Raw genomic sequence first — 14,939 nt, 5'->3', positions numbered from 1 at the left:
CGATTCCATCATGGTTGTAGTTGAATGATTCTCAAAGATGATTCACTTTATATCATATTGCAACACCTTTGATGCATCTCACATTGCAAAGATGTTCTTCAAGGAGGTTGTATGACTACATGGGCTACTAAGTAGCATTGTCTCAGATCGTGATGTCAAGTTCATGAGCTACTTTTGGAAGACATTGTGGGTGAAAACTAACACAAAGTTACAAATATCAACCACATTCCATCCACAAACTGATGGACAGATGGAGGTGGTGAATCGAAGCTTGGGAAATTTACTGAAGTGTCCATACTTGACATAGCTGAGTTTGTTTACAATAGCTTAGTTAATCGTACGATAGGTCATACTCTAGTTGAGATTCTACTTGGAGTTTTACCCCGACGGCCTGTAGAGCTCGTCCCACTACCACCACAAGCATGCATAATTGCATAAGTATTGAGGTTGATGAGTTAATAGAGTTACATCCAGATGTTTGTTGACAAATAACTCTCAGGAATGATGTCTACAAGGCTGTAGTTGATCGTCATCGATGATATGTGGAGTTTCAACTTTCAACCAGGAGACATGGTGATGGTTCGTGTCAATCTAGAAAGGTTCCAACATTGGGTCAACAACAAACTCCATCCAAAGAAGATGGGTCCATTCATGGTACTGAAATTTATTGGATCTAACGCTTAGGTACTCAAGTTGCTAGCTAACATGAACGTAAGCAACGTCTTCAACGTGGCTGGCTTGCATCTTTATGTCGAACATCACTTTGATGATGGAGACACCGAATAATTGTTGAGTCTGCCCCAACTCAATCCACCAATTGATGATGTCATTAAGGAGGCTTTGAATGACTTTTACAAAACCACTCATCGTGGCACTAGATTCCATGCTATCCTTGTCAAATGGAAACATTGTCCACGACATGATAATACTTAGATTCATGTTGATTATTTCAGAAACTTGACCCCAATTTGTAAGAGTGTTTCATGTCATTCATCTATTCGTTGGAGACGAATGTTTTCAAGTTGGGGAGAGTTGATGTAGGGCTGAAGACATATGGGCCAGGACTACTTTGGTGGGTTAAAGTCAGCCCACATATTTTAATCTTCATGGGCTAGACCTAAGCTCAAGTCTAGTTCTTGAAAAGTCAATAAAGGGGCTATACGTTGAAAGTACAAGAACTCATTGTCAAAGTAGTTTTTCTTTGTCAAGAGTTAGGTAGTGGTTGAGTCATTATTAGGTGGGTGTTAGTTAGTAGTTGGATGGTGTATTTAATGCTTATGTCTTAGAGAAGGACTATATAAAGGGACTAATGTAAGAGGGTGGAAACTCATCATTTGAAATCAAAGTTGTTTCGTTAGCTTTTCTTTTCTGTGGAGAGCCCTAGTGTTTGATCAAGGTATGTTGGTGTTTGATCCAATTGATCCACCTTGCAGTGTGAAACCTGGCTATTACTTTCTTGCCATTGTTGTTTGTCAATTCCCTTATATTGTCCCTATCACTTTCTTCATCTATTAGAAGTCTACTTTAGTGATCTTCACCTCAGCCTAATTCCAATTTGATTCATAGTCCTACCCCTACTTTGAAGAGCTATTCTGCCCCTACTGTTATGCTATTTTCCTTGTAATACCACCCTATTTTTTTCAGCTTTGCTTCACATCTGAATTCTGTCTCATTCTTAAGTCTATCAAATCTGAATTTCATTCCTGTGAGAGATCCCGATTTGCTACTATTTTGATCATTCAAATACAGTGCTACATTAAAGGATGTGCAAGTTTTGGCCTTGTTCCTAATAGTAGAGGGCAAGGATCATATAAGAGTCCTCATTTAGTTGGCATTTTCCTCACTTGGTGGGCTGCTTGTTTTTCTTTTACTTTTTTTCTTTTACTTTAATGATCATCTGTCATGTTCCTTGCCACCTTTCCTTGTTGTTTTGTTTAAATCTATGTAGCCAAACCCATTAAATGGGATAAAGCTGAGTTTTTTGTTGTTATTTCGAGACATGGAGAAGTCAGGCTGGCTGAAAGTGAAGCCATGCTTTGATGCATAGAAGAAAATTCAACAATTTCGGTCGAAATGTCTGCATTTTTCAAAAACGAAACAAAATTCCAATTATTTCGGAAAAGTGACAATTTTCAATCGAAATTTCGGAAATATTGACCATTTCGGAGGTTTCGACTGAAATTTCGACAATTTCAACATTCCAACTTGTTTTTCCTTAGTTTTTGTTGATTTCTATCCCATTTTCACCTAATTTCCACGATTCATTTGCCTTCAAACACCTCTTTTGCTCATTTTTTGCCTCCAAACACCTCCTAAGCCACAATCACTACAAAGGAAACTCCAGCAACAATAGAATGTGAAGCATGAGCCATACCCAATAGTTCCAAACTTCCCCTTTTTTAAATTTTTTTTATTCATGCCTTAAATGATCTTATATTGCTTTGAAATTAATATATGTTTAGCCTAGGATTATGATCTATGATTGTGTGTTTGTTAAACTTATCTTTTTATTATTTGCTACCATTTTTTCATTTTCTGATTTTAATAATTATTTTCTAAAATTATGTATTTTTATTTTATGTATAAATGGTATATAGGCTTCAACTTAATATATGTGAGACACCATCACTTGATTTAGTCGGTCATTTTGTTTTGTTAACTTGTTGTATATGTTACCAAACAATTCATGTATGTTGATGATTCTATGCATGTATGCAATACAGTTTGCACTTGTCGGGACCAGTCATTTGTTAGCATACTTGAATGATAAATTTTCAATGGTTTTTTTTTGGCAAAATATTAGTTCCATTGTGTTTATTATGCTTGAAATAGGTAGTATGCAAGAATCCAAATCATTTTGAGTCCATATGAGGCCCGAAATTGAAGTTCCAATTTCCAGAAAAAAGTGTCTAGTTTTGACCGAAAATCAAAATTTCGGCCTTTTGCAAGGTCAAAATTCCTATTTCGGACGAATTTTCTTCCTTGCTTTGATGTGAACAATGAATCCCAAAAATTGGTGGCAGCTGGAAACCACCTTGGCAGAACTTCAAGCGTGGAACTCAAGCAACCTATGTTGGGACGGATACCATCCTTTCCCCAAATGTTACTGCTTCTGCTTCTGTTTCATCAAAAATAGAAATGGCATGAATAACTTGATCTTTTGTTCCAGGAATGATGCGGATGCAAACAGTTCAATTGCTGGACTTTTGAGGATGAAGTAAGTAATAGTGTTATTATGCTTTCCACCTTTTCTCTGTGCAACTGCTTTAGTGACAGGTTTGTTGATTTGTACTCTAGGTTGGAAGGACAGCATAACGAGGAGATACTTCCAGTATTTGTCTTGCCATAATGTTTGTTCTCTTATTTTGCTTTTATCCATTATTGCTTTACTGGGTGGGTTTGGTTTCTATACTATAGGAGTCATTTAATTCATCCATTGGAGGACAACCAGATCCGAAACAAAATGACATTGGGAAACTTTTTAGAGATGCTCAACAGAGTAAGCCTTTGTACTGAGCTTTGTTTCACATTTGATTTTTACATGCTTGATGCTGCATGCAGTAAAACTGTTTAGCTATCTGTTCCTTATGCATTCCATGATGAATGGTTAGACATTATCTACCTGAACAAGCAACGGCTTGCGGCACTTGAAAAACTGAACAAAGCACAGAAAGAGAAACGAGTGCTGATGGACAGAATAGAACAATTGGAGCTTGGAACACAGGCTACTATTGCAAAAGGTAAGAATGCCACGTTCTATACCTAAATGTCCAATGAAGCCTATCTGCCATTATAGTTGTCATGGCACCAAGGCATGCCAAGGGTAGCGTTGCCGTTGCCCTTAGATGGATGACAGATAGGTGGTGCCGAGTTGATTACCATATTAATAGCCCTGCACACCATATTTTCTTGATATTTACGTTGAGTTTAACATTTATAACTTGTGTAAGGTCTGTGATAGGTTGTCAAGGTCTTAATGCATTGACAACCATAGTTGCCATTATTTATGAATGAATCTTTACATATTTTTACATGGAAACTTTTCATGGTCAGGTAATTTTAGAGTAATTAACTTTACATGAAACAAAATGCATGTCTTTTCTGAAATTAATCTGTCGGAGACTTCATATCTGTGTTCTGCCCTTGGTCATCACGTGCATGTCATTATCCTTGCTACAGTAGTTTTTACGATATACAACCTGATGAGTTAAGCTATGTTGATACAATAGGACACCTTTAAGTAACCAGAGTCACAGTCTCAGGACGGAGAAATGCGGCAGAAACTAAAAAGATATGGAAATAACAAACCATATATTGAAAACAATGCACTTTTGACTTTGTGAGTTGTCTCATTATACGTTGTTCTCCATTTTTTTGTGTGCATGATATGCCTTTTGTATGGCCTATTTGTTCATTGTTGGCTTTACAATATTCTATGCATATCTGGGTCATATTCATTCATATCACCGACATGATATGATACAATATGATATGTAATGCAATATGTCGCTTAGGTTCATTCCACTGCTACAATACATGGTTCCGATACTTTAATCTTTATATTGGATTATTATTTTTTCTGCTTTGTTAATGGTTAGTTAAATAGTCTTATTAATCCGTTGAATTAGATTTTTTTTTTTGGGGGTGGGGGTGAGGGAGTTTTAAAAATCCAGTACCAAGGTGAGAGTATGGTACAAGGAGCCATAGAAAACTGGGAAAAGAGAAAAGACTTCACAGGAAACAGAAACCAGGGAAGAACCAGGCCTAACATCAGATAGGTGGTTAGGGGTGCTGAAGCAATGAGAGGGGAAGAAAGATTGTACTCAATAAGTCAATATTCATTAGTAAGCCGGTTCCATGGGTTTTCAACATAACTAGAGTAGACTTCAGAGGCCTTACTATGAATTTTGAAATTTAAAAGTTCCCAAATCTGGAGGATAAGACAGCAGCCACAAAGGCAAGCTTAGTGAAATTTAAGGTGTAGGAAACAATGAGAGAGATAAAGTGGATGGTAGAAGAAGGACAGCATGTGATGTTGTGTGAGTATTGTCTCCAACACATTGATGGGACATCACTAGTAGTAGTATGCAAGAAACTATATAACCTACCTGCGGAGGTAAAAGTTAATAAAAGAAGAAGAAGAATTTAAAATATGTTATAGTCTTGTTTCAAGGGTGGGTTTGTTGTTGAGGTTATTTTGTCCTTGTACCTCTTCTAAAAATTTCCTCATTTATAAATGAAGAAAGGCTGTGATCAAATAATCAAAAGCCATTATTCCAAATCTCCACATGGTATCAGAGCTAGTTATTCTGGAATTATCTGACGCTCTATTCACTTGTCGCTGTTAATTGGTACTATTCACCATCACTATTAATTGGCACGTATGCATTGTTCTTGTTCATTGTCACTATTCATTGTGCTGAACTGATTAAAAACCTTAGGTTGTTTGAGATGTCTGGTCCCCTCTTTCTTCTGATGAGTTCCAGCACCTATGTCAGTTCATGTTCCTGCTTGAGGCTACTTTAGCAGCCTCTGCCAGCATCCCTGGAAACAACCCCTACAAAGGGTCAGTAACCTGAGTCTTTGTCCAACAAGCAACTGTATCTGCTGTCATACTCAGATGGAGCCACACAGCAAGCAATCCAAGCATATTCCTTCTTACGGTTTCTCTAATGTCATCTTAAGCTTGGATCTACCTATTAAAAACTAACGTGGTCACTCTTCCTTGCTGGCACTGTTCAAATTTGGTCACAACCGGCCTGGAAGAAAACCAAGACGAAACATGCTGTGCAAAATATTTGTACCATATTTCGGTTTGTCTGGATCAAAATTTCGACTGAGATGAGCTTTCTCAACTGGATTGAACCATTTCAGTCCACTTAGTACCATATTTCGATGAGATCTGCAGGTATTGTAGATCTCTTCTCAATTCGTCACAGCAAGTTTCACCAATTTTGCCAGTTTTTATGTGTCTTTGGCTTTTTGCTTCTTGAAATTCATTTCTCCTTCAAATCAATGTTCTCCTTTGTCAACAAACATCCTCTTTCCTGGTTCTTTGGGGATTAAACACACCTTGAAGCAAGCTATGTACATTCATCCCAAATTTTTGATTTCTTCATGGTTGATGGTTTAAATCATGTTTGTTTGTTTTCAAATCAATGTGGGAGCTTATTCTATGAATTTGTGGTGTTAATTTTTTTAAGAGGAGTGCTAGTATTTTTTTAATTTTTTGTTTTTAAAAATTAGTTTGCATATTAGTATGTTTTGTTATTTAGTTTGTGGCTATCATGCTATTTAACATTTCATTTCATTATATGAAACATTTTAAGTACTTCTGTTTCAATTTACAACTCTTTGTCTTGTCGGAATGGACACGCATGTCTGTCAAGTGGTACGATATGAATGAGTATTTCTCATTGGTTTTCTTTGCAAAATACCTCCTCCATTGTGTTATTTAGCTTTAAATAAGGTGTATGCATGAACCCTTCAAAATAGGGCTGAGGCTGGCCATCGATATTTCCTGGCAAAAGTACATGTTTTGGTGAGAAGGCCGAAACTCAGCCACAATCTCAGTTTCGAGGCCGACCAAAACCAGCCTTGAGATCGAGATTTCTTTGTTGGACATGCCCATACCTTAAGCAACTCCCAGAAGTTTATCCTAGATTGGTGCCACCCCCAATGTAGTTCCAATATAATCATTCCTTACTTTGTTTCTCATGGTCTTATGTACATCCTCCTTAGCATCCTCTTCTCTGCTACATCTTATCCATATTGCTCTTCTTAACTGCTTAGCATTCCAGTCCTTAATATTGTGGCCAGTCTTATTATTGTTTCAAGTTATTTCATAAGATGGGTAATTTGCAGATGTTTTTACTAATTTGATTAAGCACTAAAGATTTTAGCATTTTTTACGGATTGCATGCTTTAGTGGGGCTTGAACTCTGGGTTGCATGCTTTAATGCCCTAAGTTACAGATTGCACACTCTCAAAATTACAAGTTGTACCCTCCTAACATTCTATTTAAGATTCTGTTAAATCACGAGTAAATTGACCATATTATCCTCATTATAGTCAAATGAGAGAACTACCCTAATTTAAACCCTCTCATACCCAACCCTTAGGTAGGTGAAGGGAGAACCCATATTCTACCTACACCTCGATGTAACTGCTTGACAATGTTGCTGAAAACCACCCCGACCCCTCCCCCCGCCGATAATCACCTTCCCTTGCTAGAAATCACCCCCCTCTCTTTGCAAATCCAATCTTGTTGGAAAGGCAACCAGATAAGATGTTCTTGAGGAACAAGACTTAGACTCTTCGAGCAAGCTCGGGTTCAATTGGCCAATGGTTCGTGGGATCAGACCGGTGAACTTCTTGTTGGCTAAAACCAGGTACAACATGGTGCTGCTGCCAAGATTTGAAGGCAGATTCTGGATGAAGTTGTTGTTGATGAAAAACACATCAAGATCTAGTGTGAACACTTGAGGAGGTACCGTGCTTGCAAAATTGTTGAACCAGAGGTCCAAAAAGGTTAGGTTTTTGGAAGTAAAAGTTGAAACTGGGAAGTTTCCGGTGAGTTTGTTGTTGCTAAGGTCGAGTTAATAGAGGAAAGGGATCTAGTTGGTTCTGATTCCAGGAGGAAGGGAGCCAGTGAAGTTGTTGGAGTTGGTGTGGAAGATAGCGAGGTTTGGTTGCTGATCTTAGAAGCTAGAGACCGTGAGGTCTTTGCAAGCAAATCTGTAGCCGTTGAAAAGGACGGAAGAAAGTTCAAAGCTTTCTCGGCTTTTGGGTATGTTTGGAAGATGATTGCATCTGAAATCCTTGTAGTTGCAGGGGAAGTGCCATTCCAGGTGCTCAAGATATTCTTTGGGTCGTATATGATCTTAAGCCTCAATTTTGGATGATGCAGTACGCCCTTTAAAACGTTCTTTAAGAGAGAGAGAGGAGGTAATTTCTGGCAGCGGGAGGGGGTGGGATGGTTTATGGTGATGGTGGTGGGTAGTTTTGGCGAGGTGTAGGTAAAAGACGGGTGAGGGTTGGGTATGATAGGGTTTAAATGGGCGTTGTTATGTCATTTGACTATAGTGAGGGTAATGTGGTCATTTTACTCATGATTTTACAAGTTCTTGGATGGAATCTTAGGAGTGTGCAAGTTGTAATTTTGAGAGTGTGCAATCTATAATTTAGGGCATTAAAGCTTGTAACCCAGAGTTTAAGCCCCAATAAAGTGTGCAATCTATAAAAAACTCTTATTACATTATTTTTTGTCAAGTTAGGCATGATTGATATCTATGCACCACTTTGAAAGGGAATATTTAACAAAAGTTTTATTTTTGGTGCCCTATGGGTGTACTTGTAACTTGTCACATTGGCATTAATCTTGATTCCCAAATCATTCAATAGGGACCATTGCTACTTCTACGTTTCTTACTATATGATATTGTCTTCAATTGTAAGATGAAGGCCATAAGTGGTGTAACAAGCCTTTTGTTGGTTGAGTTCTACTAGGAGTTCAACTCTACTAGAGTTTTTGTTCTTGTAAATTTTTATTTCTTGTTACCCAAGTAAGGGTCTTTATGTAATAGTGTTTTTTCCACTTTATTATAAATAGAGGGCTTAGGATCACACTAATCAATTCAAACCACTCTACCAAAATTGTGTTTCTCAACATGGTATCAGAGCCCAAGTTTGATTAGGGAAGAGAGAAGGAAAAAAGCAAAAATCTCTCTCTCCCTGACAAAGACCTACCTCCACCGCCGCTGCAACTGCTCCATCGCCGAAACCATCCACTGCAACCTCATCTTCTTTAGCAACTGCTTTGCCTTTCTCTTCCTATCGCCCACACTCAAACCCAGTCCTAGAAGCCATCTTAGTCATTGCAGAAACTTATCACCCACAATCAAACCCATATCTGCCTTTCTCTTCCTTCCGTCTTCTTCTCCTAGTTTTTCTTCTTCTTTGAAAATGCATTGCAGAAGCTTGTCGCCCACACTTGACCAATCTCTGGAATCATTTCTGCCCTTCTTCTTCTGTTTTTTTCTTCTTCTTCTAAAACGAGAGATCCTTAAAACCTATTCAACCCTTGAATTAACATGGACCAGACCAGCCCAACTTTAATCGAACCATATTTTGGTTTTTCCCCTCCTAACTTGCGGTTCTAAAAAAGAAAGAAAAAAATATTGATGTTTTAGAGACCTCGTTTGTAAATTTGCATATTTTTAAGGATTTAATTGTAAATCTGCATATTTTTAGTGATTTAATTGTAAAGTTGCATAGTTTCAAGGGCTGATTTGTGAATTTGTATATTTTTAGGGACCTGTTTGTGAATTCACATTTTTCAGGAGCTTACTTGTAATTTCCCATAATTCCATATAAAAAAACCATGGTGTTCCTTATATGTACCTTTTGAATCCTATCATTCCCTAGATTTGTTTGGGTGATTTGGCTATTGCATTCTGCGACGTCTCAGTTATTTTGAAAGGGTGAAGACTAAAAAACTGCAGACAATTTTTTAAACATGGCAATTACCGATGGTACTACTGCTCCCACTAGCTTCGAACATTACCCCACTCTTCATCTTCTTTCGGTAAGATTTGATGGAACAAATTATTTGATTTGGTCTTGGTCTGCTTACTTGACTATTGCTGGAAGAGGACTTGTTGGGCACATTACGGACACCACTATTAAACCTACCACCACAGATGTTTCACAGGATAAATGGATCTCGAATGACTGTTTTATTATGTCATTCTTTTTGAATTCCATGAATCCAAATATTGCCGTGGATACTTATTACTTGATGCTGCAGCCTAAATCTGGAAGACTACTACTGAAACATATGGACAGTTAGGGAATGATGCACATGCTTGTGAGCTACGAAAGAAGCTTCATGAGATTACCCAAAAAGAACTGACTGTGGCCCAATATTATGCTGAGTTGCAATCTCTTTGGCAGAAGTTGGATCATTATGGGGATTATCACCCCACTAATCCAAATGATGTGGCTACTTATAGGAAGCACGTTAATAAGATTTGGGTATATAACTTCTTGGCAAGTGTTTGGAGTATGATTAGATTAGAGTGCAAGTATTAAGTTGTTCTCCCTTTCGTACACTAGTACAGTTTTATGCCCTTATTTAGTGTGAGAAAATCTGTTGATTAGCCATACTTCATGCTCCTATTGTGGAGAAGTCAACCTTACAGTCTGTTAAGGAGATTGTCAAGTGTGAGCATTGTCACAAACCATATCATGCAAAGGCCAATTGTTGGAAGCTCCGTGGGAAACCTGCTGATTTTGAGCAAAAAAGGGGAAAACCGAAGGCTAATCTTTCTGAGACTGTTTCCACACCACCCTTTGCAGACATTGGTTTTTCATAAGAGGGGTTAGTTACTCTGTGATGTATTTTGTAGTCTTCTACTGCCGGTATAGCCTCTACTACTGCTTCCTCCACTACTCATACCAACTACTACTTTGCTACTTCAGGTAAAACTTTTACAGGCTTGCATGTTTCTTCAGTTTCTGCTCCTTGGATCATTGATACAGGAGCCATGAATCATATGATAGGTTCATCCTCCTTTTTCTTACATTATACTCCAACTTCCGAAAAAGATATAGTTTGAATTGCTGATGGCTCATATTCTTCCATTGCTGGAAAATGGACCATTCAGCATCCTCCATCACTTTCTTTGTCTAAAGTTTTACACGTTCCATTTTTCTCTACTAACTTGCTCTTTATCAGTAGTCTTACGCATGACTTGAATTGTAAAGTGATTTTTTCCCCATTTTACCGTGTCTTTCAGGATCTAGTAACAGAGAAGGAGATTGGACGTGGTAAACTAGACAATGGAATTTATCTGTTGGAGCCAATTGGAGGATCTATTTCTGCTTTGACTGCCTCTTCTAATCAGTTCCATTCGGTAATATTAGACCTTCATCAGTGGCATAGTAGGCTAGGTCACCCCCCTCTAGCAACTCTTAAGAAAGTATTTCCTGATTTAGTTTTTTTTTGTAAAAAGGATGATTTTTTTTTGAAGCCTGCATTTTTGCAAAGCAGATTCATTCTACTTATTTACCTTCCCTTCATAATCAAAAATTTATTCCTTTTGGACTAATTCATACTGATGTATGGGGCCCTTGTTGATGTGTGTCAATTACTGGCCATAAGTACTTTGTTACTTTTATTGATTGGCACTCTCGTTCTACATGGATTTATCTTTCAAAACAAAAAAAATAAGGTTTTTCGATGTTTTCGTGATTTTCATAATATGATTAAAACTCGGTTCAATGCCACTGTGAAGATCTTTTGTAGTGACAACGGCACATAGTATATTGATGGTGTATTCAGAGATTTCTCTCTGACTTTGGTATAATACACCAGACCAGTTGTGTTGATACGGTTGCCCAAAATGGGGTTGCCGAAAGGAAGAATTGGCATCTTTTAGATATAGCTTGTTCACTTATGATTGCTATGAATTTCCCTGACTAATACTGGAGTGATGCTATACTCATTGCCTCTTACCTTATGAATAGGATATACTTGGTTTTAAATGTCCTAATGAGCTTCTTCTTTTTTTTTATTCCCCCAAAGGTTTTTGGATGTTTGTCTTATATTGTTAATGCCAAAATCACAGCCCACCAATGTAAGCTGGATCTTTGTGGCCTATGTTGCATTTTTTTGGGGTATTCTTTTACTCAAAAAGGGTACAAATATTATCATCCTCCTTTCAGGAAAACCATTGTTTTCATGGATGTAATTTTAATGAGTTTTTCCCTTACTATACACCTCTCCAGGGGGAAAGTCCTAAAGAAGAGGTGCTCTTTCCAACTCTAGACCTTTCTATGACACCATCACAACACAACTTAAGAGTTCAAAAAGTGTTTCCTAACTAGGGAGAGACTTCGGCCAGTATATCTGAAGACTTTAATCCTCCCCCTCCTTTTTCTGAACCATATGAAGAACCTAATCAGGGGGAGACCACTCCTGTGAGGCACATTATTGAGGTCTTTCAAAACAAGATTGACCATAATAAGGAGGTGCAGACTTATCAGAGGAAGAATTATAACCGGCTAAAGCAGGTGGAGAAAGGTGACACGTTATCATTTCAGTCTCCTGCTCCAGAATCAGATTCTACTGTTCCCCCTTTGGTATCTTCTTTTGATCTTCCTATTGCTGTCTTAACATCCCATAGCTAAATAAGTTTCTTATGACTCTTTGTCTGACTGTTACCGTGCTTTTATATCCTCTTTATCATCTATATATGTTCCTAAAAGTTGGCAGGAAGCCTATGCTGATAAAAGATGGAAGACAACTATGGCAGTGGAAATGCAAGTAATGAAGAAAAATGATACTTGGGAGCTAGTTATAGTTACACTTCCTCCAGGAAAAAAACCTGTGGGCTACAAATGGGTGTTTGGGGTTAAACAAAATATGGATGGATCAGTCAACAGTTTGAAGGCTAGACTAGTTGTAAAGGGGTTTACCCAGACCTATGTGATTGATTATCAGGAGACTTTCTTCCCTGTTGCAAAACTGAACACTTGTCATAGTTCGTTGACTGTAGCTGCGAACAAAGACTGGAACTTGCATCAACTTGACGTAAAGAATGCCTTTTTGCATGGGGAGTTAGAGGAAGAAGTTTAGATGGAAATCCCACATGGTTTCTTTGATGACAATACTGCATGAAAAGATTGTCGATTGAAGAGGTCAGTTGATGGGTTAAAACAGTCTCCTAGATGCTGGTTTGGACGCCTCCTAAAGGCAATGATTTCTATTGGGTACAAGCAAAACAATGGTGATCATACACTATTTGTCAAGAAGTCAGATACTAATATCTCACATCTCATTGTTTATGTGGATGATATTGTCATCATAGGGAATGATGATGAAGAATTCAAAGGTTGAAGGACTTTATTGGCAGAGATTTTGAGATTAAAGATATAGGGAAGTTACAGTACTTCTTAGGGATTGAGGTGGCTCAGTCAAAGAAGGGTACATTCCTATCCCAAAGAAAGTATGTCCTAGATTTATTATCAGAAGTGGGAATGTTGGGGTGTAAAGCAGTTGATACCCCTATTGAAGCTGAAGCTAAAGTTAAGGAAAAAGAGGAAGAACTAGTAGACAAAGGAAGATACCAAAGGTTGGTAGGGAAGCTTATCTACTTGTCCACACTAGGCCATACATCGCTTGTGCCGTGGGGATAGAGAGCTAGTTTATGCATAATCCATATTTAGCTTATATGAAGGCTGTTTCCAGAATACTGCAGTATTTGAAGGAAACTCCTGGAAAATGAATACTTTTGTCACTCACTGATAATCTAAGAGTAGAAGCATACACTGATGTAGACTGGGCTGGATCTTCTGACATGAAGTCAATTTCAGGTTACTGTACTTTCGTTGGAGGTAATCTAGTTACTTGGAGAAGTAAGAAACAAAATGTGGTAGCTTTATCCAGTACCGAAGCTGAATATAGAGCTATGGTTCGTGGAGTTATTGTGCTACTATGGTTGGAAGGCTTGTTAGAAGATATTGGAGTCCAAGTTCCAAACCCTATGATGCTATATTGTGACAACAAGGCTATTATTAGTATTGTCAATAATTCCTGTGCAACATGATTGAACTAAGCACATTCAAATTGACATGTTTTTTGTCAAAGGAAAGCTGTAACAAGGGCTCATCTACATGCCTTTTGTGAGGTCTGGAAACCAAGTGGTAGATATTTTCACTAAGGGTTTGAAGGAAGGAGATTTCCTTCCTATTGTAGGCAAGTTGGGCATGACTAATATCTATGCCTCAACTTGAGGGGGAGTGTTGGTTGAATTCTACTAGGAGTTCAACTCTATTAGAGTTTTTGTTCATGTAAATTTCTATTTCTTGTTACCCAAGTAAGGGTATTTATGTAATAGTGTTTTTTCCACTTTATTATAAATAGAGGGCTTGAGATCACACTGATCAATTCAAGCCATTCTACCAAAATTGTGTTTCTCAACACCTTTATATGCATAAATAATACAATCTCCATTATTTGCATAAATAACTAAAATCTGGATTCCTGCTCTTCCCCCCCCTCCCCCAACAAAGATTAAAAGAAGGTGCTGGACTAGAAAGAGTTGAATAGAGAAGGTTTTTCTATTTTATTTTCCAATTATATTTTGGTCTTTGCAAGTAGTCAGTCATATTCTGAAACTAATGTAGAGACTAATGGTGGTGCCCATGGTATTTCAGGTGCCCTGCCTAAATCAGCCAAACAGACAGTTTTCTGTGAGTTGTTGCTTAGAATAGATTCAATGGTACTAACAGGCATGATTAAGACTGCTGAAGCATCTGATCTTAGAAGGGTGGTCATGGAAAACAAGGTTACTGTGGGTGATTTTTTCCCTCACTTTGAGCAAAAAAGAGATGCTGAACTGCTGGCAGAACTTCGCCAGTGGTCAGATAAAAGCAAGCGGTACGTCATCCATTCTAGGTGCTTTTTTCATAGATTGTTAAACGTGTTGACACTACTGCTGAAAAGTTGTCTTTCATCCTATTTAGAAAGTCTAATTTCAAGTTTAGGATGCTATAAATGGAATGTGGCTTGTTATTCAACAAATTTTGGTGCCTGATGATCGATCTTTATGCTTTTTGTAACAATTGCAATCACTATAAAGCAGCAACTACAGAGAGAGATATGGAGAGAAGGGGGTGAGATTGCTGAGAATTTCTCGCAGCATAGGTTCAACAATATGTACCAGAAGTACACCTTAGAGAACCACTGAGAATCCCAATTTAGGGAACAAGTATGAATCCCAAACCAAAGCCAAACGTGCACACACACGCGTGTGCGCACCAGAAAAAAAATAGGAATAAGCACATTGTGGTCCATTGAGGTGCCAGGCTGAGGAGGTGGAAACATTACCAATGCAGAAAGGGAGCTAGACATACCTGAAGGGAAGGGTGAGGAG

The 14,939-nt window shown here is 38.0% G+C and overlaps 1 protein-coding gene across 9 annotated transcripts in view; it reads left to right on the top strand.

The window, feature by feature from the left end:
- Positions 1-14,939, top strand: part of LOC149017632 (UDP-Glycosyltransferase superfamily protein) — a 61,418-nt gene that overhangs the window by 8,019 nt on the left and 38,460 nt on the right. For all 9 annotated transcript variants that reach the window (XR_016172831.1, XM_089151944.1, XM_089151945.1 and 6 more), the window contains exons 2-6: positions 3,170-3,217; positions 3,298-3,331; positions 3,418-3,499; positions 3,612-3,740; positions 14,221-14,443. Coding sequence is in view for 8 of the 9 variants with exons in the window: in XM_089151944.1 (XP_089008070.1) it covers positions 3,170-3,217; positions 3,298-3,331; positions 3,418-3,499; positions 3,612-3,740; positions 14,221-14,443 (516 nt within the window). In the remaining variant the exon portion in view is untranslated. The remainder of the gene's footprint in view (positions 1-3,169; positions 3,218-3,297; positions 3,332-3,417; positions 3,500-3,611; positions 3,741-14,220; positions 14,444-14,939) is intronic.

The sequence above is a fragment of the Hakea prostrata genome, chromosome 4 (assembly GCF_041222555.1).
Source record: "Hakea prostrata isolate BN-2017 chromosome 4, UWA_Hpros_2, whole genome shotgun sequence".
In the NCBI taxonomy this organism is placed as follows: Eukaryota; Viridiplantae; Streptophyta; class Magnoliopsida; order Proteales; family Proteaceae; genus Hakea; species Hakea prostrata.
Note: the sequence above shows the minus strand (reverse complement) of the source record. Positions and strands in the feature narration are given on the sequence as shown.